The sequence below is a fragment of the Mchenga conophoros genome, linkage group LG22, assembly GCF_057382185.1.
Source record: "Mchenga conophoros isolate Kocher_MC1m ecotype Shallow Benthic linkage group LG22, M_conophoros_male_GT1.1, whole genome shotgun sequence".
NCBI classification, from domain to species: Eukaryota; Metazoa; Chordata; class Actinopteri; order Cichliformes; family Cichlidae; genus Mchenga; species Mchenga conophoros.
Genome location: NC_140546.1, coordinates 7,856,801 through 7,879,132, shown reverse-complemented (window position 1 = coordinate 7,879,132; position 22,332 = coordinate 7,856,801). Strand labels below are relative to the sequence as shown.

Sequence of the window (22,332 nt, the reverse complement as noted above, 5' to 3'; positions counted from 1 at the left end):
AGTCCAAAGGTTTCTGTCATAACAATTATTTATCAAAACAATTAAAAAGAACAGATTATATTTCTGTAAACATAGCAAACCATATCAAAGCATGTAATTTAATGTTTTACACTACTTCTTTCAGGCGTTTTAAGCTGTGTTTTAAGCTTTGGAATAGAAATGATAAGAATATAAGTCAATGCGCGTTTTTCCCCCAAACAGTTGCCTTTTGCACCTCCGGGCCACCGTACGATGTTTATTTTAAACAATGTAGCTAAAAAAAATTGATTATAACAATTATATATATATTTAATTAATGTACTTGAAAAAGAAAGCGATTCGTATATACTAAAATTATACGACTTTTTTTTTAAATTGTTTCGTTTGATCATAAGTCAGTTAGAATTTGGCCTTTAGCACTGGAGACAAGTATTCAAACAGGGTATATCCCGCCCAAGCAGAAAACTCCGAAAGACAAAACACGCATACACACGTACGGGGCGGGGTTCGGGCTATCTCGGCCAATCACGGCAAGACGCTCACCAAGGTAGTTCAATTCAAATTTAAACGGTCGAGGACGGAGATCCCGCGGACACGGAAATTGTTTATAAGGTAATTGTTTCATATATTACAGTGAAGTGTGTGTTTTAATCTGCAGTTTGTGTTGCGGAACTCGACTTAAACCGTAAGAGCAAAGTTTTGTAATTTAATGTAGAAGTTCCTTTTCGTACTAAGGGTATCTGCCGTCAACGTTAGCGATCATACGAACGGGTTTAGTGTCGTTGATGTCTTTATGTAATTTAATCGAAGCTGATTTAAAAATTAGCGTGTCCCAGTAAGATTTTCTATCTTGGTTTAACGCGATAATTACGCAAGTTAAGTTTTTTTTAATGTAAATGCTAAAAACTGTGGACACAGTGGCTTTGTTTAGGCTCACATCATACTCGGTAAGTTACTAAAGTCGGACCTCTGTTATAGGGGTCTATTAAAAGTTTATCTGAGTTGAGTTAACGCTAAATCGTGTGATTTTCACTGTAAACGTAAATATTACGTTTTCGTGTGATTGATTTTCATTATTAGCAGGCACTTTTATATGAGTGTTATGTCCAAGCAGGTGTGGATCACCGTGCAACACCCTAGTTTGTCTCCATTGTATTGGTTACTAGTACACCCAAGTCTCATCGGAGACGCCAACGTTATTTTAACAGCTACTTAATAAAACCTGGCTTTACCACGTTGTTACTGTCTGGTCAAAATAAATGTGGCACATGATATGCAAGTGACTGTTGTTGTTCTTGGTGTGCTTAATGGTAAATACAACTGCAACTCGGGTAACACGAAGAAGAACTTAAAGAAGTCCAGACGCTTTTCTTTGCAAGCTCCTTTGACGAAGGATTACTACTACAGAGGACAGAGTGTTAAAATGTCGAGTGGGTTTTAAACGCAAAATGATTTATTGAGTGGCAGTACAGCTTTGAAGTGAGGAAAACATTTCTTTTGGTTTTATTATTAGGAAAAAACAAAAGTGCAACTTAAATATCATGACAGGGTTTAAAAAATGTGTGAAAAGGCAGATTTCTGCCATTACTATATACAGATCTGCCTTGCATACAGCTGTAGTCAACCACTAAAGGCCCAATTTAAGAATAATGGTTTATATACTCAATCTGTGGCTGTTCATGATGATGAAACAAGTTTTGTTTTTTTTCTTTGTATCTGTTTTAACAATAATTCACCTCTTAGCCCACAACAGAGCATGTCCCGCCTGCCAGTAATGTCAAGTAAGAGGGTACTCGCGGAGAATGCCCAGGACTTGGCACCTGCACAGGTTTGTGTAAACCCTTCTGTTTACCTTTTTACTGCTACTGTCTGACTTTTAGATTACTGTTAAGTATTTGTGAGTTTAATTTTTGCTGGAGGTGAGTCATCCTCACATGCACATGCAGGTATCTTAGAAGGCTAGTAAACCACAGCTGAAAACATGCGCAAGACTCAGGTTTGTTCTCACTGTATGCTAATGGTGTCTTTTGTTTTGCAGAAGAGACTCCGTAAGGATGCAGATCCGGTTAAACCAGCGGCTACGGTCATTGGTACCAAGCGACCTGCTCTCGCAGCAACCCGAGCACCTATCTGTAAGTAACGTCTCAATCCTGAGTGTTGAAATCTTTTTGTTTTACTCCAAACTACATTGGTTTATGTCGGAGAACTACTTTATCTCAGTAAAGCACTTCATTAAAAGGCTGTCCCCAAACTAAACCAGTCAAAAACTAAAACTGCATTAACTTTATTTAAAAAAATCATTGAGTAAAACACGTTTTCACATTGTATATTGTGCTTCTGTCCTCTTATCATTTTGATAAAAATGTCCTTCTTTGTTTCACTCTCTCCAACACAGCTAGGCCTCTTAGAGCTGTAGGAGCTGCCACTGTAGCTGCGGCTCCGTCTAGAGGTAAGAAATGCTAAATATGTGGCAGGACTTTAGACACTGTGGTCACAAACCTTCATCTGGAGCAGTGATTAAGCAGTTTTAAAGTTTAATTAAATTTGTTCATGGACAATGTCATATCTTGTACGTAGTTTGGTCCCAGATGAACATGTGATCATTTAATGCATCTATTTACTGTTTAGGTGTCATTAAGCAGTCTGTAGCTTCAACTACATCAAAGGGAGGCAACATGAAACAACCCGTTGCATCCACCGGCACAAAAACAGGTGAGAAATGAATTCTGCTCATTTCTTTTCTTCTGACAACTAAACGTTTATATTTTGGGGCTTTGATTTGTTAATAACCCTCCATAAATTTTAAATGCTTTTGAAAATGTTTCAAAGTGTGGAAAAAGTGACCCAGTACATTGAAATAAGCCACGATTCTGAGTGAGTTTGTGCAAACACGACTATAAGCATGAAGCACCTAAATGGAAGTTGAAGTTTAAAGGTTGCTTCTGTAGAATAGTTTTTCTTAACAGACCGGGAAAAAAACAAATTGAAAATGTTGCGTTTGTGTACAGGTGGAACACAAAAACGAAACCCTTGGGATCTGAAGGGCAAGGTCAGCGACATGGAGGATAAGGTCCGTACCTACCAAATAAAAGTTAAGACTCTGAATCAGCAAAATGGGGTTCTCCAAGACTCTGTGTCCCAGAGCCACAGAAAAATTGTGGAAGTGGAGAAGGAGCTTCAGATACAGAGGAGCCAGAATGGGTATGAGGACTATTTCATTTGGAAAATAAACGTTCAGTTAGGAATTTTACTCCTGAAATTGTCGTGTTAACCATTGACAACTTCACTTTGCTTTTATCTTCTGGGATTTTTAGGGAGTATGAGATGAAGCTGCAGGTGTTGGCTGGAGTCCAGGATGAGCTGGAGAAAGTCTTGAGTGACAAGAACTTTCTTCAGAAGGAGCTCACCAACTTGGAGGGGAAATACAGAGTGATGGAGACTCTCCGAGACAGCCAAGAGACGGAGCTGCAGACTCTGAAGGTAAAAGATTGACTGAACAGCAGCTGAGAATGGCCGTGCTTGTTTATTATCACTAGATAAACGTACAGATGGGATGACCTGCCAAACCTTAATATCATTTGTTCTTTCTGCTCCAGATGAAGCTCTCTGTGCAGGAGTCGACTCTGGCCCGTGTGCAGGTAAACCTCAGAGACTTCGAGGAGGAGGTTCGGTCTCTGAAAGAAACTGTGGCCCAGCAGAAGGATGAACTTTACGCTGGAGAGATGGAGCGCAGACGGCTCCACAACACCATACAAGAGCTCAAGGCAAGTTTGCCTCTGTTACCAATAAAAGTGCCTCTTCATGTGCACAAAATGTGAATGTTTTCTCTGTTCTTTGGTTGTTTTTGGTGTGTGCTGGTCACATTTGTCCAATCATCCTTCGGATTTTGCTGCAACCAATAAAATATTAAGTTTCAGTCTCACTCTTGTATCTCTTGCAGGGTAATATCAGAGTGTTCTGCAGAGTGCGTCCTCTGGTAGGTGGAGGCCTTCCCAAACATGTACAACTCGCCACAAGCGACAATAAAGTGATAACGCTGGCTAAAACCGAGGAGGTAAGAATGAGGACCGCTTAACGCATGTTTAAAGAAACTGTTGGCTGCAGAGAATTTGAGTTCTGTGTGAGTTAACACGTGTAATTCAGTGTCAGCGTAGATGAACCCTAACCCAAAGAGGAAGCACAAACAACCAACTGAACTGAGTTTTTGTGCTTTTCAGTCTCACACGGGCAAAACTGCTGACACTCAGAAGAATTACAACTTCAGCTTCGACCGTGTGTTTGGTCCTCGGGCCTCCCAGCAGGAGGTGAATATCACATTTTACAGTATATCAAAGAATAAACTGTTTTTCATTTTGTGGTCCCCGCCTGTGCGTGGAGGAAATGTATAAATTTGTCTTTATCTTCAGGTCTTTGAGGAGATCTCACTGCTGGTGCAGTCAGCACTGGACGGCTACAATGTCTGCTGCTTTGCCTACGGTCAGACCGGCAGCGGGAAGACGTACACCATGGAGGGGGACGAGGTTGACGAGACCAGAGGTGTCATTCCCAGAGCTGTGCAACAGATCTTTAAAGCTGCAGGAAAACTGGGAGAACAAGGCTGGGAGGTTGGTTTGGTTTGTGTTTGAATGTCTGAAGAGAAGGTCAGTGGTAGCAGCTTTACACGGTGGTAGAGCAGCAGCTTTTAAACTGCAGACTATCTGAAAGACTTGAGTAGTTAGTGTTACAGGTTGTTCATCTAAGACCAGACTGCTTTTCTACCACAGTCGGCCATATTTCCTTAAGCACCAAAGATGATTTTGAGCATACAGATGAGTGGAGCTTTTATGATTAATCTGCCGCTCTGTTAATGTTGTGCTTTTCTTTTTATCCACAAAAGTCTCACATTAGTGTTAAATTGCTTCTGCTCCTCAGCGTCAGAGGGCTTTCACACTGCAGTCTGCTGTGTGCCCTCGTGGTGCGTTTATGAGGGAATGTGCTCATTTTAGTTTTTATTTCAGTTCACGTTCACAGCAAGCTTTGTTGAAATTTACAATGAGACCCTGAGGGACCTTCTGTACACCGGCAAGTCCAGCAAGAGACCGGAGCATGAGATCCGCAAGACAACCAGCAACGAAGTGACAATCACTAATCTCACTTATGAGCGGGTCTCCAATGAGGATCAGGTACAGCAGACAGACATCTGTAGCTCAGAACAAAATTAATTTCAAATCGGCTGACAAATTGTTACCAAACTTTTATCAGTGCTCTATGTGTTTTAAAACGTCCCCTCGTCCTCTCAGGTTCTCGGTCTCATTGCTTTGGCCAATCAGAATCGCTCCACTGCCCAGACAGCCCAGAATGACCGCTCGTCTCGCTCCCACTCAGTCTTCCAGCTGGATATTGAGGGAGTCAATGCCGGCAGGGATGTCAAGTGCAAATGTGAGTATAATCCCACTGGAAGTACCAGCATCAGGAATGTGGTTTCTTCTTTTTGGATCTATAATATTGAGTCTGGTTAGTTATTGTTACTGTAACCAGTGCAAAATCTGCTCCGATGTAGCCACTCTGTGCCTGGTGGACTTGGCTGGCAGTGAGCGAATGGTGAAGAGCCAGTCTCAGGGTGACCGTTTCAAAGAGATGACCGCCATCAACGGCTCGCTGTCCAACCTGGGCATCGTCATCGCCGCTCTGGCCAACAAGGTCTGCAGCTGCAGTTTCTGTAGTCTTAGATGTCACACCTGCTTTCTTTACGTTTACAGTATTAATGATTTTTTTGGCCTTTGTGTTTCAGGAGAGTTACGTTCCCTACAGGAACTCGAAGCTCACCTACCTCCTGCAGGGATGTTTGGGGGGGAACAGCAAAACGTGAGTTTGTTGACATCACAAATCTTTATAATGACGATACATAAAACTGAAGGAATTTATCCCCAATAAATATTTAACAGAGTTTGATCCCATCACTTCAGATTGTGACTGTTTATTCTTTGGCGCTAATTTTGGATGTCTTTATCTGCAGCTTGATGTTTGTTAACATCGCCCCGGAGCCCGACAGCTTTGGGGAAACTCTAAACTCATTGAGGTTTGCCAGTAAGGTCAGTGCAGTCTTGTTTCCAGTGTTCATTGGACAGAGTACATTAATGATGTCCTTACATTAGCTGTTTATGGTAAACCAAAGCCATACTCCATATCCATTTTAATACCTTGGTGTGTAATTAGGGCTGCTCAATTAATCGAATTTTAATCACGATTACGATCTGGGCTTTCAACGATCATTAAAAATGACTGAGCCGATTATTAGCCCCTCCCTAATTTATCCGCGACACCTTAAAGGCCGTTCCGTGAAAATATTGTCGGGCATAAACCGGTCCGTGGCGCAAAAAAGGTTGGAGACCGCTGATTAAGAGGACCCGAGGGAAGCTCGGGAAGCTAAGCAGAAGTTATTTGGAGAGGAGAGTGACTGCCGTTGGTTGAAAAGAGAGTTTAAAAAAAAAAAAAAAAACTTCAGTGGTGTTGCACACTATTTTATATTATTTTTTAAAGTCATTGTTAACCCTTTAAAGCCAGTCAGAGCAGCACGCTCCGTTTTGCGTAACTATTTTTAAATCCCTGTAGAACCTGAACCGTGTAAGCTAGCGCAATAATTTGTTTTGCATATGAAACCGGAGGAGTTGTACTTACATCTTATGCCATCAGCTTGTCCTCGGTCACGGTTTCGTTCCACATATAGCTTTGCAAAAATTGCATAAAAAGCGCTTGCAGGAACAAAAACATAATATTCCAGAAACACGCTTTGCCGTTCCTATCAGCTGTTCGTAACACTTCCCACAGTGAAATGATGCATGCTGTTTTCTTTGCAAATCTGCATCATAGGATTGTTTTTTGTTTTTCCTGCAGTATATAAAAATTGCTGTATCTCCAAAATAAAACTATGAAGACACTCAAAATAAATGTCCTGTTGTTGTAAACTATTTTTTGCAACTTTATTGTATTTAAAGTTTTGAGGGATAAGCCTCTTAAATTTCTCCAAGTAGAAATATATGTAAACAAAACAAAAGCGATTTTCAATTTTTTTTGTAGTTTATTGCACTTTTTTGCAATTTATGTAATTACTATGGACTTAATGCATACATATTATTAAAATATGGGCTATAACAGTTGTATTGATGTATAGCAACTTGAAATGCTCCCACAAATGGCACTACAGCATGTAAAAAAAAATAATATAAGCTCTGGTGGACTTGGTTCTATAGTAGGTCTTAAAGGGTTAAATAAATATCGTCAAATAATCGTGATCTCAATTTCAGTGAAAATAATCGTGATTATCATTTTTGCCATAATCGAGCAGCCCTATGTGTAATTCATATTCACGTTTTGTCTGAAGAGTAGGGATGTTCCTGGCGTCTTACTTACTAGTCGACTAATCGAGGGGGAAATAATTAGACTAACCAACTAAAGTAAAACTAAGGAACATTCAGATATTGAGTTAATTTTCAGAACTGATTAATAGAAACTGTCAAACTAGACGCAGATGTATCTTATCCATTTATCGCATTCTGTTAAATACAAATGAAAATGCGTTACTACAAAAGATGTTCTATTAAAATATGACAATCATTTGAGAATCTAAAAGTACGACTGAGTGTGGCGCGAATGATTCAGGCTGCTGAAAATTAATGACAACCTTTTCAATAGAAGCAGAAATTTAGTAACAAAGTAATACATTATACAGCCGCTTTCTAGTCAGGTTGTGGGGGCAGCAGGAAGGACCACTCCTGACCACAGCTGATAGATGTAAACTGGCTAGCATGACCAAGGATGCTGGGGCCTCCTCCTGGTAGGACGTGCCCAGCTGGAACACCTTGCCCAGGTGGCTGTCACCTTTTGATGTGAAGTAGTGACTCTACTCTGAGCCCCTCTCCCATTGACTTAACTGCTCTCCTAAAGGAGAGGTTTTCCACCTTTGAGAAAACTAATTTCCTCTGCGTGTATCTGCGATCTCAGTGTTAACAAGAAGATCAGGGTAGATTAATAGATTTATGGTGTTTCTCAACAACAGTGCGCCATCTGGTGGCAGGTCGCTGCCTAACATTTAGAACACAATGTACCAGCATTGGGCATCAATTAAAATTTTAACAATTAGATTGAACGACTGGTAAGTCTGATACAGACTAGTGACAATTAGTCGACTAGTCACATAAATCCCTGATAGAGCCCACAGAAGTGGCCTGCACCATGTGCGTGGCTTGCTTTGCAGTTTAACCACAAACACTCGTCTGCAGTGGAATTTCTTTGAGCTAATCGATTCATTTATTTCATTTTTTCTTCTAATTAATGTGGAAAATGGTGGCAAAAGTGGATGAAGTGAGTGATTCCTAGAGGTACATGCCAGTTTACAGCATAGGGATTAGGTTTACAGTATAAATACCACTGAAGTGTACAAGGATTTGAAGTTTCACTGTAACTTTAACATTTTTGACAATTTTGTTTTGTTTTCTCCCCCGCAGGTGAACGACTGCGTCATAGGGACAGCGACTGCAAACAAAAAGTAGAAATTATTTTTTTTAAAATCCTGAGTTTTCTACTTTTTAGGTTCATCTCAGGTTCAAAATGTCATTTCTTCTAATTAGTACTTCAAACAACTTGTCTGAATCTAATATGCTTCAAACCTTCCATATATCTGTACTTGTGTGTAGTAATGCTAGCTTCACCACAAAAGGAGTTGCTGTGCATTTCAATAAAAAGGAAAAAAAAATTTTTTTCACTCCAGATTTAACACATTTAAGAGTTTTAAGTGGGCTGGGTTTTTTTTTCTTTTTTTTTTTTTCTCCTCTTTCAGCTGTTTTAGCATGAAGTGAGCGGTAAACTCAGACATTAGTCAGTTTCTAATGTAACTCTTGTGTTTACCTGCTGTTGGAAGTGAATGACAGTAACATTGAGTGTTTTCACCAATGTTAGATTATGTTTGTGTATATACTGTATATAATGGCTATTTTACAAGTCTACATCACTTACTGATTTTTAGTTTTCTTTTACCCATTTCCTTGGATGCCATATCATTAGTATGTATTAATTAAATGTTTATTTAACATGTATGCTATGACATCTACTTTACAAATAAAACCAAATTTAAAGGCTGTTGCATTTTATTGCCTTTTTTCTTTCCTTTTCTTAAAGTTATGAAGGCATCTTGGATGCCATTTCAGTGAGTGTGGGGGAAATGCCCCACACTATTTTCTATCACTGCTTTGAATGCAGACTGGTCTTAATGTTGATCTTTGTAATCTTCAGTATTAATATTTGTAAATGTTAACTATGAGGATTTTTTTTTTTTTTAATGATGTATAACGTTTGTAATGATTAGATGAAGTTATATATATGATTAATCATCCATTTATTAGATAGGTGAGCTATTTATACATTTTAAATATTAAATTATCAATTTTAAATCATGATCTAATTCGTGTCCTGGTCCATACTGTGAAGGCACGACAGAAGTATATGTAAGGGCTAAGGTTTCCTCGGTGTCCAGTACAAAATGTAAATTTGAACTTCATATTCTTATTTTCTTTCAAATGAACCTTAATGTTTTTAAAGTTTCTTCTGTGTTGTATTTAAATAGTTAAAGTTTAAACCCAGCCTGCAGTCAGATATAGTTGTTTGTTTGTAACACGGTAGTTTTCAGCAGGAGTGATGTATGAGCAGCATGTTTGAGTGTTTTCAGGCTTTTTTTTTAGTTTATTTTGTGTCGGCCAAAGTCTGGCTCGTCTGTCTGGGTCGCTCTTAAAGGCGACGTGTGGCTGTCTGCTGCTGCGGAGATCAGCTGCGAGGAGCTTTTTCTCAAAAATGCTCCCCAAACTTCAGGGCCTGGATGAACCGGCAGGACCCGCCGCCCTCCGCTCGGTCAGAGGCCGGACTGTAACGGGCTCAGGTGTCAACTGAAAACGGTGAGTTTAACGTCGGCGGCGGCCCGACGGGGCTAGCTAGCAGGCTAACGTCACATCTGTGCGGCTGTGATTGGAGACCGGAGCTCTGACGGTTTTCCAGATGCCGCCGTTTGTCCGTCTGAACGGAGAACACCGCCACCGGGTAAAAAACATCTGCACCGCGAGCACAGCTGCATTTCCAACCAGCAGCTTCGCTTTTGTAGCGGTAAAGTTAAAGTGTGCAGTCCAGCTGTTGATTTTTTTCTCCCCATAAAGTCTGCCGGTTATGTCCGGCGTGGACTGTGCGGGTTTCTGATGATTAATTAATGAGTTTAATGAAGGAGGCTCTGCACAGATGTGCTGCTCCAGTTTAATGTGAAGTTCAGAATGACACCGATGATGTCAGCTGTCATAACTACAGTAAATATTTGATGTGCTGCATAAACTGAGCAGCTGATTATAACTGGGCGTTTAGGTTTGTTATTGAACTCTAGTATTTATTTTTATTTCACTTTTTGATTTTTTTGTGTGTTTTTAACTTGTTCTGGTTTTGGTTTTAATCGTGTTTATGTTACTGAGCTGTTCTGGTTGCAGTTCTTCTGTCAGAGGTTGTGTTGATGGTTTTTGGCTGCTGTAACTTTTGGGATTAATAAAGTTTAGTTTGTGTGTGATGTGCAGCCTGTCAGTGATGTCAGGCTCACAGACAGGCGGATAAAATCAGGCTGTCACTGTCCTCTAACTGAGGCTATCTGCTTCCTTAATGACGGGACAGATTTCCAGTGTTTCTGAGGTAAAATTCAAATCCTTTCAGAGCATTAACATCTCTAATGAAGTCAGTTTCTCTGCCTCTGTCATCATCAATGAGTTCAACATGATTATATATATAAACTTAAACTATTTTAACTGAAACATATAGCTTTGAGTTTTCAGGTAACATTATTTTTTTCCATTTAATTTATTTAAATGTAATTAATTTTGGAATGAAAAGGTCAGATTAAAGGAAAATATTACTTCTGATGTTCAAAGAAAGTGCGTCACCGTTAAATTTATAGTAATTATTTAAATAACCTCCCTACATATCATTACATCAGAAAAGACTGACAGGTGTAGGTGATGATGTAAGACTGCACCAGCGTTACTCTGAGCTGTATAAGCACCATCAGTGAGTCTGCAGTCATTCCTTAAATTTTCCATAAATATGTTTACCAAAACTTTTATAAAGGTTACAAGTTTTATCACATGTTACTTAGTTTACCTTAATTACTGATAAATATCTTCAAGTTTACATTTATATTGCCTACAGTCACATTCCTCTGTGATGCACTTTGTTTGAAATCCAGCATAGTTGAGTTTAAAGCCCTTCACCTCTAAAATTATCATAAATTTAATCAGAGATTCGGCGATTAGTTGATTAGCTGATTGACAGACATTACATCAGTAACGATTATTTAATCATTAATTTTGTGTAATTTTAAAGAGACAGCTAAAATTATGTTTCCACTCTGAGGATTTTCAGCTTTTCTGTAATTGTTTTGTAATTATTTGAAGTTTCAATCTCTTCTCTTTATATATTTATTAAAATGAAAGAAACTAAATTTAAAAAAAAAAGATTTGTTTAAATGGAAAATAACTGTTGATTGTTTCAGCACAGCTGCAAACGTTTTATAGAAAGATCTGAACCCTCTGCCGTGAGCGAGGTGGAGATTTGTTGCAGGGCTGTTGTCCCGCTCTAATTCCAACAACCCAGTAACCCAATAAACTGCAAACTGCGGTCACGGTTGTTTTCATAAATAAAACAGCCGTTTTTCTTAACATGATATTTTATTTGATACCTAATTACCTGAGAGGTGCAGTCATGTGACCCATTCAAAGAGCTTCCTCCATACTTGAATAGATTCACTGTTCGTGTAATTTAAAGCCTCAGATTTAAAGCCACAACCTGCCAGTCAGCAGTAACAAACCAGGAAGGACTGCCATGAATCTAAAGTCAGAGTTTAACCTCCGGCTGTGGGAGTCATGAAGGTTTTTCTTCCTCACAGATGCAGTCTGTGCCCATGGAGGTGGGAAGCAGCAGCGGCAGCGGCTCAGTGGTTCAGGTTTGCTTCCCCGGCGCTCAGACCTCGGTGCTGGACAGCCTGAACCGGCAGAGAGAGGACGGCAGCCTCTGCGACCTCTCCATCCATGTCCAGGGACAAGTGTTCAAGGCCCACCGCTGCGTCCTGGCTGCGTCCTCGCCTTACTTCCACGACCAGGTGGATGAACACACTGACTCTCACTCAGCCTTGGATCTTTATTAGCGTCAGACAAGAATAGCTGTCGCAGTTTGTGCCTGAGCAAAACTTTAGAACATTAGATTGCCTATAGAAAGACAGACAGGTGACAGGATTAGTTGGTCTTACAGATATTTTCAGTCGGTTGTGTAATCAGCAGCTTGTTTGCATTTTCTCCCAGTTTCTGCTAACACAAGATCTGTGTCTTTGACACGCCGGAGACATAAAATGTGAATCTGGGTTTGAAGCCATCTGCCGCTTCTTATTTCTACCTCAGAAAAACAGAATAAACGAGGCGAGACAGAATAGATGTGAACAGTCACGCAGGTTAATTATATGGGAGCTCAGAGTTAGAAGATAATAAAGACCTACTGTGTGACAGCAGCCTCACACAAACACGTTACTTGTGCTTTTTTATGCTGTAATAATTGGTTTTCGAGAGAGCCTCAGTCATCTGCCAAATATCTGCTTAGTGAAACTGGTGGGAGGTTTCATCAGACCCCTGTTACCTGTCTGAGGGGCTGGCAGACAGATTTACTGTCTGTGTACACCAGAAAATCACTTGGAGCTGGACTCTGACCATGTGGGTAATGTTGCAGTGTGATGAGGGAGAGGAGGAGGAGGCAGGAGGGATCGTTACAAAATGAAAAAGCTTCATTACTGTGATGTTGTGATCTCCATCCGCCTCCAGGTACTACTGAAGAACATGTCCACGGTCTCCATCCCGGCAGTGATGGACCCGCTGGCGTTTGAGAGCGTGCTGAGCTGCGCCTACACGGGTCAGCTCCAGATGCTCCGCGATGACATCGTCAACTACCTCACAGTGGGCAGCGTCCTGCAGATGTGGCACATTGTGGACAAATGCACGGAGCTACTGAAGGAGGGCCGAGCCGCGGCGGCAGGAGGGAGCGGCGGAGGTGGAGGAGGTGGGGCTGTGCAGGATGGAATAAGTGGAGCTGGAGGATCAGCCAACTCTGGCTGTAGCAGCAGCAATGGTGACGGTGGAGCAGGTGGTGGTAATGGAGCTGCTGGTGCTGGAAGTGTTGGTCAAGTCCAGGTTGTTGAGTCTAACGAGCCCCCGCGAGCCTCCCAGCCTCCCAGCCGCCCGTCGGTGAGCGAGAGCCAATCACCCAGCAGCACCAACTACTTCAGCCCCAGGGATGGGAGCAGCTTTGGGGGAGGTGGCGCGGCTGCAACGGGAGCTTCTGGAGATGGAGGCGGGGCTAACAACACCCCCAGCTACTGCACTCCATCAGGAGGCGAAGAAGCCTTCCTTATTGAGGAGGAAGAGGAAGCCGAGGAGGAAGAGGAGGAGGTGCTGTACCATCAAAGGAAACGAGGAAGCACAGGAGGAGGAGGCAGCGGGAGGAGGAAGAAGATGAGCTCAGTGTCAGAGCAGGAGGTCGGGGTCAGCGACAGCTTTGGGGTTTCATCCTATCAGGTGAGGTCTGAGCAACCTGAAGATAGTCGACCTTTAATTTGTATGAAGAGCTTTTATTTTGAAAGAAAAGTTGAACTTTAATAATCGAGTTAGTGTTTACAGTTTGTTTGTTTGTATCCTGTGTTTTCTGTACATAATGTGAAATATCTCAATAAAAGGACGGAGAGGACTCTGCGTTGCCGCTGCAGAAGCGTCCCACCTACAGCCAGCCCAGCATCATGCCTCGCAAGCAGTGGGTGGTGGTGAAAACCGAACGGAGAGAGGATGACGACCTGATCGTGGTCTCCGGGGAGGAAGGAGGAGAAGACGAGGAGGATGAGGATGAGAGGGAGATGGAGCTGGCACGAGAGCGGGAAAGGAGCAACTTCAACATCTCAAACGTCAGGAGCCTTTCAGGCGAGCTCGGGGGCAGAGCGGAGAACGATATGGAGTCACAGGTGAGCTGGAACTGTAGTGTAATCAGATTACAGCTTTAATTATCCTGACAGTAGCTGAGGGGCGGTTTGCTTTGTAGAAATAATGACGCAGACCTGTTGTAAGCTGGTGCTGTGGTGGTTTTGCATATGACCAGTAGAGGGCGCTAAAACGTCACACAAAGAATTTCTAACTTAGAAATTTCTATCTTTAGTTGAAATAAGTTACAGCAACCAGAATGTGTAAAAAACATCATTTTTAACTGAAAACTTTCTTGATTTGTGCATCTGCTCTACAAATAAACTTGATTGACAGATATTTTTATATAATCTTAACCTCTAATACGTTTCCCTGTGTGTAGGTCGACTACTGCCAGTCTTCAGAGGACTACCTCAAGTTTGAAGGAAGTCTCATGGACCAAACTTTAGCGCAACACCTTCACGACGGCGCTGCAGGTCAGAACCAGAACGCTAACCGGGCGGTTTCGGCGCTGCTGGGTCAGGTTCAGTCTGCAGCCTCGGCCCGGGCTCAGCTCTTCCCACTGGACATGCAGGGAAACCAGATCCTGCTGTACAGCCAGGCCTCCGGACTCCCGCTGGATGCTAGCGCGCCGCCTCTGGGGATGGCAGGCGGTATGATCGGAGGGTCGTCCTTCAAAGGTCCCAGTATGGAGCACGGTGCGGTCCACCTGTCGGTGCAGGGTGGTTTGGGGGTGGATGGCGCAGAGAGCGGAGGAATCGGAGGCGGAGGCGGCAACAGTGGCGGCGGCTCTGGGGGTTCAGGGAAAGTGTTCATGTGTCACTGCGGGAAGACGTTCACCCACAAGAGCATGAGGGACCGCCACATTAACATGCACCTGGACCTGCGGCCCTTCCACTGCCCCGTCTGCGCCAAGAAGTTCAAGATGAAGCATCACCTCACCGAGCACATGAAGACCCACACGGGCCTGAAGCCGTACGACTGCCTCGGCTGCGGCAAGAAGTTCATGTGGCGCGACAGCTTCATGAGGCACCGCTCGCACTGCGAGAGGCGCAGCGGGCTGGGAGAGAGCGGCGAAGGTGGAAGCGGCAGCGACGGAGGGAGGAGAGGTGGAGGAGGAGGCGAGGATGGTCCAGATCTGATTTCCTCCCCTCACCTCCTCCTGTCTGCAGGTGAGGGTGGGCAGGGAGGCGTCCTGGGAGGTGGCGCGAGGGGAGGAACGTCAGTGTTGTCCCCGCAGCACGGCGGCCTCTCAGCCGCAGGAAGTGGCGGCGGTAACAGCAGCATGAGTAACAGCAGCAGTGCCGCTCTGAGCAACAACATGGCCGCTGCTGCAGGGGCGCTCCTCGGGGCGATCTCCCAGAGCCAGGGTCAGGGATCTGTGATGTTTGGCGGTCTGGGGTTGGGTCGGGGTGCGTGTGAGGAAGACGTGTGCGAGGTCAGTGCCAATGAAAGTAGCGTGACTTAAACCAAAATGTGTGTCGAATCCAACGGGCGCCTCTTTCCAAGCAAACAGCTGCTGGTTCCTGCTGCTGCTCTGAAAAGAAGAAGAAGCTCAGTGAGAAACTCTGAAACTCTTTTAACTGCTGACAGGTTTCAAACAGAGGTCGAGTAAAAAACAGGCGAGGCTCCCGTTGGACGCGCACAACCTGAAGGACCTCCAGGGAAACGAGACTTTGACTTCCACTCATCTGCTGTGGTGTTTCTGAGACAAACGTGTGAAACTTGTTGTTGTCCGCAGTTCACAATACTCTGAATCGTGGCCTGGTAGAAGCGGACCTTCTGTCTCGGAGTATTTGTTTAAAACGCCTGAGACGATTAGTTTATTCTGAGTGAAGAATATGCGCGTGCGTCCGGAGGAAACCAAAAACTAAAAGACAGCGCTTCTCTAACCGTTCTGTGGGGACATTATAGTCTCAGTAGAGTAGAAAAATGGCTGTTCTGAATTGCTGTGACTTTCTGCAATATTGTTTTGTGATATATTTGCTACGATTGGAGTAAAAAACATAAATCTGCAAAAACAAATTGAACCTGAAAAAAATATGTGTTTTTTTAAAGCTCCGGGGTTCATGAAACTCTCAGCTGACTTAATCAGACGCTAAACGTTTGTTTGAACCAAGAAAAATGCAGATTTGTGTTTTTTCAAACTTTCCTCACAGCAGCAGCAGCCCTGCAGTCTTTCCTGCCTCAGACCCACAAAACAGACCAAACTCAGCACTGCCATGTTGTTTCAGATGATGCTGCTGGCACCAGTTTGAAGCCCAGCCTGAGGATTCAGCTCCGAGAAAACAAAGAGCCACGTGTAGCATATAGACTGTATGTAGAAGATGGACACAGCCACCATGACATGTTCTAGCTACTCCAACTACTGACTATGGAACACACCATACACCAGGAAACCGTATATATAAATAGGCACAGATTTCTGCTAGTTAGACTCATAACAGACTAATAATTGAAGATACGATAAATTATTTAATTCTCTGATGCTTCCATTAAAAATGCTTCATAAACACAGTTCACTCAGATGATGTGAGGCCTGTAAGCTACAGTCAGTACCGTCAGTTTAGGGAGACACATCGAACTTTGGGACTTTGTAAAATCTAATGAAGGGAGTTATATGGAGTACAACTGATATGAAGAGGGAAATATTAATAGAGGGCAAGATAACTTTGTACCAGGCTTCAAACAGCTGGGAGGAGGCCTCGGGGCAGAACCAGATGAGCTTGAGGAGGTGACTGAACTCAGCTTAGACCCAGGTAGGCAGCAAAAACTGGGTGGATGGCCTTGACATGTTTATTCCATCTCTGAAATAACCTGCATTTCATGCCCGGGCTTTTCCGTTTGGTATAAATGATAATAAACAATAAACTGTGCTCTTGCATAGTTTGCAGATCACTGGGCTCAGAGTGTAAAACACCTGCTGGTCTCAAACTGAAGCTCAGCAAACATCAGCAAATACACTACAAAATAAAAGCTTTGAAACATCCAGCACAAACCACAGTTACACCATTAAAGTTTAAGTCTGTAGCAACAAAATGCAAACTGGACTTTAAGCCTGTGTTGGATTTACACGTGGTTCTTTATTTTAGCTGAAGCTTCAGTAGCGCCGTCACAAAGGGAAGCCCGTTGATCTCAGTCATGCATGAAGGGAGGAATATTTCGTTAGGCTGCTCATTTATTGACGTGTACAGCTCGAGCCTGACTGAAGTGACTTTCGAACATGTTCGCGTGTAGAAGTTCAAAAGTCGAAGCTAAATTTATTTCAGCTCTACACAAACACAAACACTACCTGTAACTGATCACTTCCCCTCTGGAGCTTTTATAGCTGGAGGCGACTAACTTACTGTTTTGCTGCTGCTTTCACTTTATTACTTTGTTGTTTGCAGAGTTTTGGGGCTTTGAGGAGTATAAAATATTCTTATTGCTGTAAATATATAGAAATATACGTCATTTACTCATCAGGCCAGGAGCGACGTTTAGATGCAGATGTTGTTTGATCTGATTTTTCAGAGGACAAAGTCTGTGAGAGTTTCTCTACCCTCCTACCCTGCAGCCATCTGTTCAGTAATGTTTAGTTCACTGAGGTCTTATCTAAGCTACACAGTGTACCTCCTCTGAGTGTCTCACAGCACATTTAGATAAAGTTATGGAGGCGGGTAAAGACTGAACCTCATCTTCAGCAGCTGTTCTGCACACTGAGAGTCAAATATCCTTATTCTGTTTGTTATGAAGAGAGATTTCTGTCTTTAATTATATTTTTATTATTATCACACTTTTTCTGCCTTTTTTAAATTTCTTTAAAAGTTCTTTAAGGAAAATGTGTTCCAGAAGTTTGTAAACGAAGGTTTTAGTAGACTGCGTTATACCAGTGCATCTCAAAAGATTAGAATATTATTAAAAAGTTTATTTTTTCATAATTCAAATGGGGAAAATCTTCACATATTCTGTATTCATTACATGTGATGTTTCATGCCTGTATGGAAGCATATTACCAGGAATGATGTCATCTGTCATCTACACAGCGTCAGCTTCCATCTGATGAAGAGCTTCATGGCGATGTCAGTTTTCTTTTCGAGCAGCCCCGAGTGATTTGTTGACCACGTTGTTCTCTGATTGGTCCTCGAGCTCACGTGACTTTGGCGTTAATGGAGAATCATCAAGAGAAAGATGAGAAACACTCGACCAGACGAGCTGAAGAGCGCCAGCAAAGCAGCCTGGACTTTAATAATAATCATCACAGTTTGAAAACACGCTTCCAATATTTCACTTTATGTGTAATGAATATGAACATGGAATATATGAAAATTTGATAGTCGTGATATTCAAATGTTCTGAGATGCACAATTATAAAACATAATTTAATAATTTTTGTTTTTGGGAGTAGACGATTAGATTTTGGAGCTTCATTCTAAAAATGTTGCACATTGATGAGGGAACAATGACATCATTGCTGTACTGCTTAACCCTTAAAGTTAACAGGCTACCATAAAAACATAATAATATTAGTTGTTATTGAGCTCATAGGGAGGAAGCTGATCTATATATACTTACTTTACATCTTTGGTGGGTCTCTATATGTAGAAGAACCTAATAGTATTTAAAACATAATGTAGAGGTCTGCAGTGAGTCGTGCTTTCATTTTAATTTTCGGATATTTTCCTCAGTGTGGTTTTTAAATGTTACTAACTGGTTTGATGCAATTATTAAAAAAATAATTATTTGATTAATTATTACTGCTGAGAACACAGACAGGTGTATTAAACCACAGGTGAGCAGTTCTTCAGCCTGAATCCCATTTACCCTCGAAGATTTTACCTTTTTCTGACCACTATTATAAAAAGAACGTAATCTTTATGGCTCACCTCCCCAAATAAAGTTAATGTTGAGTCAGTGCGCCATCTTGTGGTACGAATCGGTATTGCACTGAAGAACAGCCCAGTCTGCAGGATGAGTATGCAGATGTTTTAGGCCCAGATGTTTTGAAGCTTTTTATTCACATTCTGTTGATCGTTTAGTTTATTTTGAAAGGTTTTCAGGTCTGTGCTAGAGTGAAGATAAAAGAGAAAATTACAGTGATAAATACAAAATGAGTGCAATTAAAGAGAAACGTTTTCCATGATGGAAGGTGTGTTATTATGTTTATCAATAAGTCATTCTTTTCTGAGTGACTTTCCTTTCAAAGAGCTGTGCCGCCCTCTGGTCATACAGGTGTTACTGTTACACACATCTGCAGCGGTGTGATAGTTGTGTGTGTTTATGAAAATCAGACGTGCAGCACAGAGCAGTTATTGGTGACCTCATGAATATTTAGCCTTTAGAGATGTTTTCCAGCTCAAAGAGATTCAGAGTGAATGTTTTACCTTCTGTGAAGGCTCAGCTTAGATGTTTTATACGCAGGTTTGGAGCTCAGACTCGGTGCAGACTGTTGGCTTTTGTACAGTGACCTTTGACCTCCAGAGTTTCCTGTATGACTCAGATTTGGTTGTTTGGGTTTGATCCTGTTTGTTTTTGTCAACTGCTGAACGGCTGCAGAGAAAACTCAGCGACTGTGTGAGAGACGTCTAAATATGATGATTTCATGCTTAAATGTGGAGATTAATGCATTTGAACACTTTACACACGATGGTCATGTGACCAAAACAAGTAGTTCATTTGTTTGTTTATTCATCCAGTTTAATGTTCACAGAAACTAAACCTGTTTAAACCTGTTTGTACTGACGGTAATTTTTACTTCAGGAGTCGTTGATGTTGGATTATGTTCAGGACGTCAGAGTTAATGTTTCCATGTAGTGTAAACTGATACAGGAAGGTCAAATATGGGTGTGTATCTGATAAAGTATGTGTTAAATAAGAGATGTGTGTTTTAACAAAAGGTAAAGCTGCTTTGAAAATAATTCATAATGTGACAAAGAAGAAGATAAAACCTGAAGAACATGTTTTCTGCATGGACGTGTTTGTTCCTGAAAGCTGCTCAGACCGCTGTGATAATTTGAGCTTCTTTTGTCACCTGAACATCTTTAAATGCAGATTTGTTTCCTCTGAAAACAAAACAGGTTCCAGACCAAAGATGGTTCACAGTATTTATCAGCTTCGACCCTCCGGTGCGTGACGGGTCTGAGCAGATCTCGATGCCTTTACTGCCCTGGGTTGAAATGATGAGTGTAGATGTTATTATTCTGTTTCCTGCAGCTTTCACCGTTAAACTGTACTGAAGCTAAAAACCATCAGTCTCCATCACATGAAAAAAAGGAGCTCAAAATATTTTTACTGAGAGAAAAGAAACGATGGAAGAATCTCAGAGTTGCTGCTGAAAACCCGACTTTAGTATTTTTGTTATTTTCATACATGAAACTTCCTTGGTGTCCTCTGACTGACCAGCTGATTGTTGAACAGTGATAACAGAAAATGACGTGTAAATCCTGAGTGGTACTAATAATGTATTAAACTACAGTACATCAGTATTGTCCTCCAACATGTAACGAAATGATGGATTAATAAATTATTTGGTGAAAACAACCTTTGTTTGACGACCGGATCATTTTACTCCTTCTCTTTGATGACTTTCATCAGGCTGCATGTAAACAGACGTGCTGCATCACCAACCTTTCTAAGTCGTTTTCTTTTCTGCTGTTATGGAACATTTAAAGCTGCATTAATTGATTTCAAACACGAGTGAGTCATCTAATAATTATATTAATTTTGTCATTATTGTCTGTACAGTGTGCGTTACACTGGTGCAGTGTCTCCTCACAGGAAGACAGCCATCTTTGCTCATTCACGTGACCACACGTCCCTCTTTGTTTAACATGATGTTTTAATTACATTTAATTCTGGTATTCATGATCTTATTTAGAAAAAAGCTGCTACTAGTGTGTGTGTCTTTTTTATTGTTCATTTAACGACATTTTTGTGGCTCTCAAAGCACCTTGGTCACAACATCTTCATCAGTCTGTTTTTATTTTGTATTTTTGTCTGGAAATCTCCTCTCATACATTTAAGAATCCTTTCTTTGGTTTCTTTAAAGCCACCAACTTTATTATGTTTATTGGAGATTATAAGAGAAGTCGTGCCTGAGTTTACACGTGAGCAGGAGATATTATTATTATTATTATTATTATTGCTGTTTGGGTTTGTTTTATTGCAACAAAAGGAAGAGGGAAATAGATTGTGGTTGTTTATACAAATTTCAATATCTGTCGATATTCAAGGACGGATTTTGATGTTTCAAGATATGAAACCTAAAAATGTCTAAGAACAAGGAGCAAGTGTTGAAATGTCTGCTCTTAAAGGCAGCTGTATTTCAGGGTTTCAGGTTTCTTTTTTTTCTTGTCTCGTTACCACAGTGACTCTACATCTGATCTGTTTTCATGCTGTGTCATGTGTACTTACATGTAGCAATGATGATTATTGCGATTATTCCACTACAGGCGGATAATATAAAAATTGTGTCATGCACAAAGAGGAAGTGTACAAAGTGGAATTTCCACAGTGTTTTTTCTTCCTCTATGTTTCTTGTGAACTCTCTGCTGCGTGCTGATAAGACATTTGCTAAATGGACGACCTCAGGCTTAAACCACAGGCTGCACTTCCTCTTCCCCGGGTGGCTCAGCTACAAACCAAGAGGCTTTTCAGCAGATACAAACAATCCTGTGGCAGAATAAATTGTAACCAATTACAGTGTTTTATACATATGCAGGCATGTAGGTGCTGTGAGCTGCTCAGAAGAACGCAGAAATTTATCAGCGAGCAGTTTAATCATCTGAAGAATCCAAAGTAATCCAGACTCTTTATTTCACTAAAGCTTTGGCCTGACAGTAGCAGTCAGAGGCACACGCGCCACGCTCCTCCTTTATAATGATGCAGTATTCAACAACAGCACACCACAACATGTCTAATCATTTTCTGTTTTCATGACTCCATCAGTGCTGCAACCTGGCACCTGTAACACAAGCCGAGCCTGTTTCAACAATAAAGCAGAGCCATCCTATCGCCTCACTGAAGGAGTCAGAGGTTTGTCTTTGTCCTCTCATTTGTCACCTAGTTATATATTTAAAGAAATTCAATGAGGTAAAACAAAAGAAAACACAATATTAATCAGTTGTGAAAATAATGTGATGCAAGGTTTCTTTGCTGCATATCTTAAATTCCCCTCATAACTGTCACGGTTCTGAGTCATTTTGACCGAGCTTTTTGTGTTTCTTATGCTTTGGTGTTTTTCTAGATTAGGATTTATGTTCTGATTCTTGAGTTGTGCTGGTTTGATTTTTTTGTTACGGGTTGTATTTTCTGTCAAGTCTGTCGCTCTCTGTCAAGTCTGTGTCGTTGTAGATTGTTTCCTGTTTTA

At 41.5% G+C, this 22,332-nt stretch overlaps 2 protein-coding genes across 4 annotated transcripts; both read left to right on the top strand.

The window, feature by feature from the left end:
* The first annotated feature begins 441 nt into the window (after positions 1-441).
* kifc1 (kinesin family member C1) lies at positions 442-9,093 on the top strand. 2 transcript variants are annotated; one of them, XM_085262034.1, is made up of 17 exons: positions 442-591; positions 1,723-1,807; positions 2,018-2,111; positions 2,375-2,428; positions 2,608-2,691; positions 2,988-3,180; positions 3,294-3,459; positions 3,576-3,743; positions 3,920-4,033; positions 4,197-4,283; positions 4,386-4,583; positions 4,977-5,141; positions 5,259-5,397; positions 5,519-5,658; positions 5,750-5,823; positions 5,975-6,050; positions 8,463-9,093. In XM_085262034.1, the coding sequence occupies exons 2-17, from the start codon at positions 1,736-1,738 to the stop codon at positions 8,505-8,507; spliced, it is 1,869 nt and encodes a 622-aa protein (XP_085118160.1). In that variant the 5' UTR covers positions 442-591; positions 1,723-1,735; the 3' UTR covers positions 8,508-9,093. The 2 variants fall into 2 exon arrangements, with proteins under 2 accessions (XP_085118160.1, XP_085118161.1); XM_085262035.1 differs by lacking the exon at positions 442-591 and adding an exon at positions 646-664.
* A 216-nt stretch (positions 9,094-9,309) lies between these two features.
* On the top strand, positions 9,310-20,504 carry zbtb22b (zinc finger and BTB domain containing 22b). 2 transcript variants are annotated; one of them, XR_014890363.1, is made up of 6 exons: positions 9,310-9,902; positions 11,921-12,133; positions 12,843-13,592; positions 13,751-14,029; positions 14,368-16,744; positions 18,011-20,504. XR_014890363.1 is itself a non-coding variant. In XM_085262033.1 (5 exons), exons 2-5 carry the CDS (start codon positions 11,921-11,923, stop codon positions 15,451-15,453), a joined length of 2,328 nt encoding a protein of 775 aa, XP_085118159.1. In that variant the 5' UTR covers positions 9,310-9,902; the 3' UTR covers positions 15,454-20,504. The 2 variants fall into 2 exon arrangements, 1 of the variants encoding a protein (XP_085118159.1); XM_085262033.1 differs by having other exon boundaries at positions 14,368-20,504.
* Positions 20,505-22,332: the final 1,828 nt, after the last annotated feature.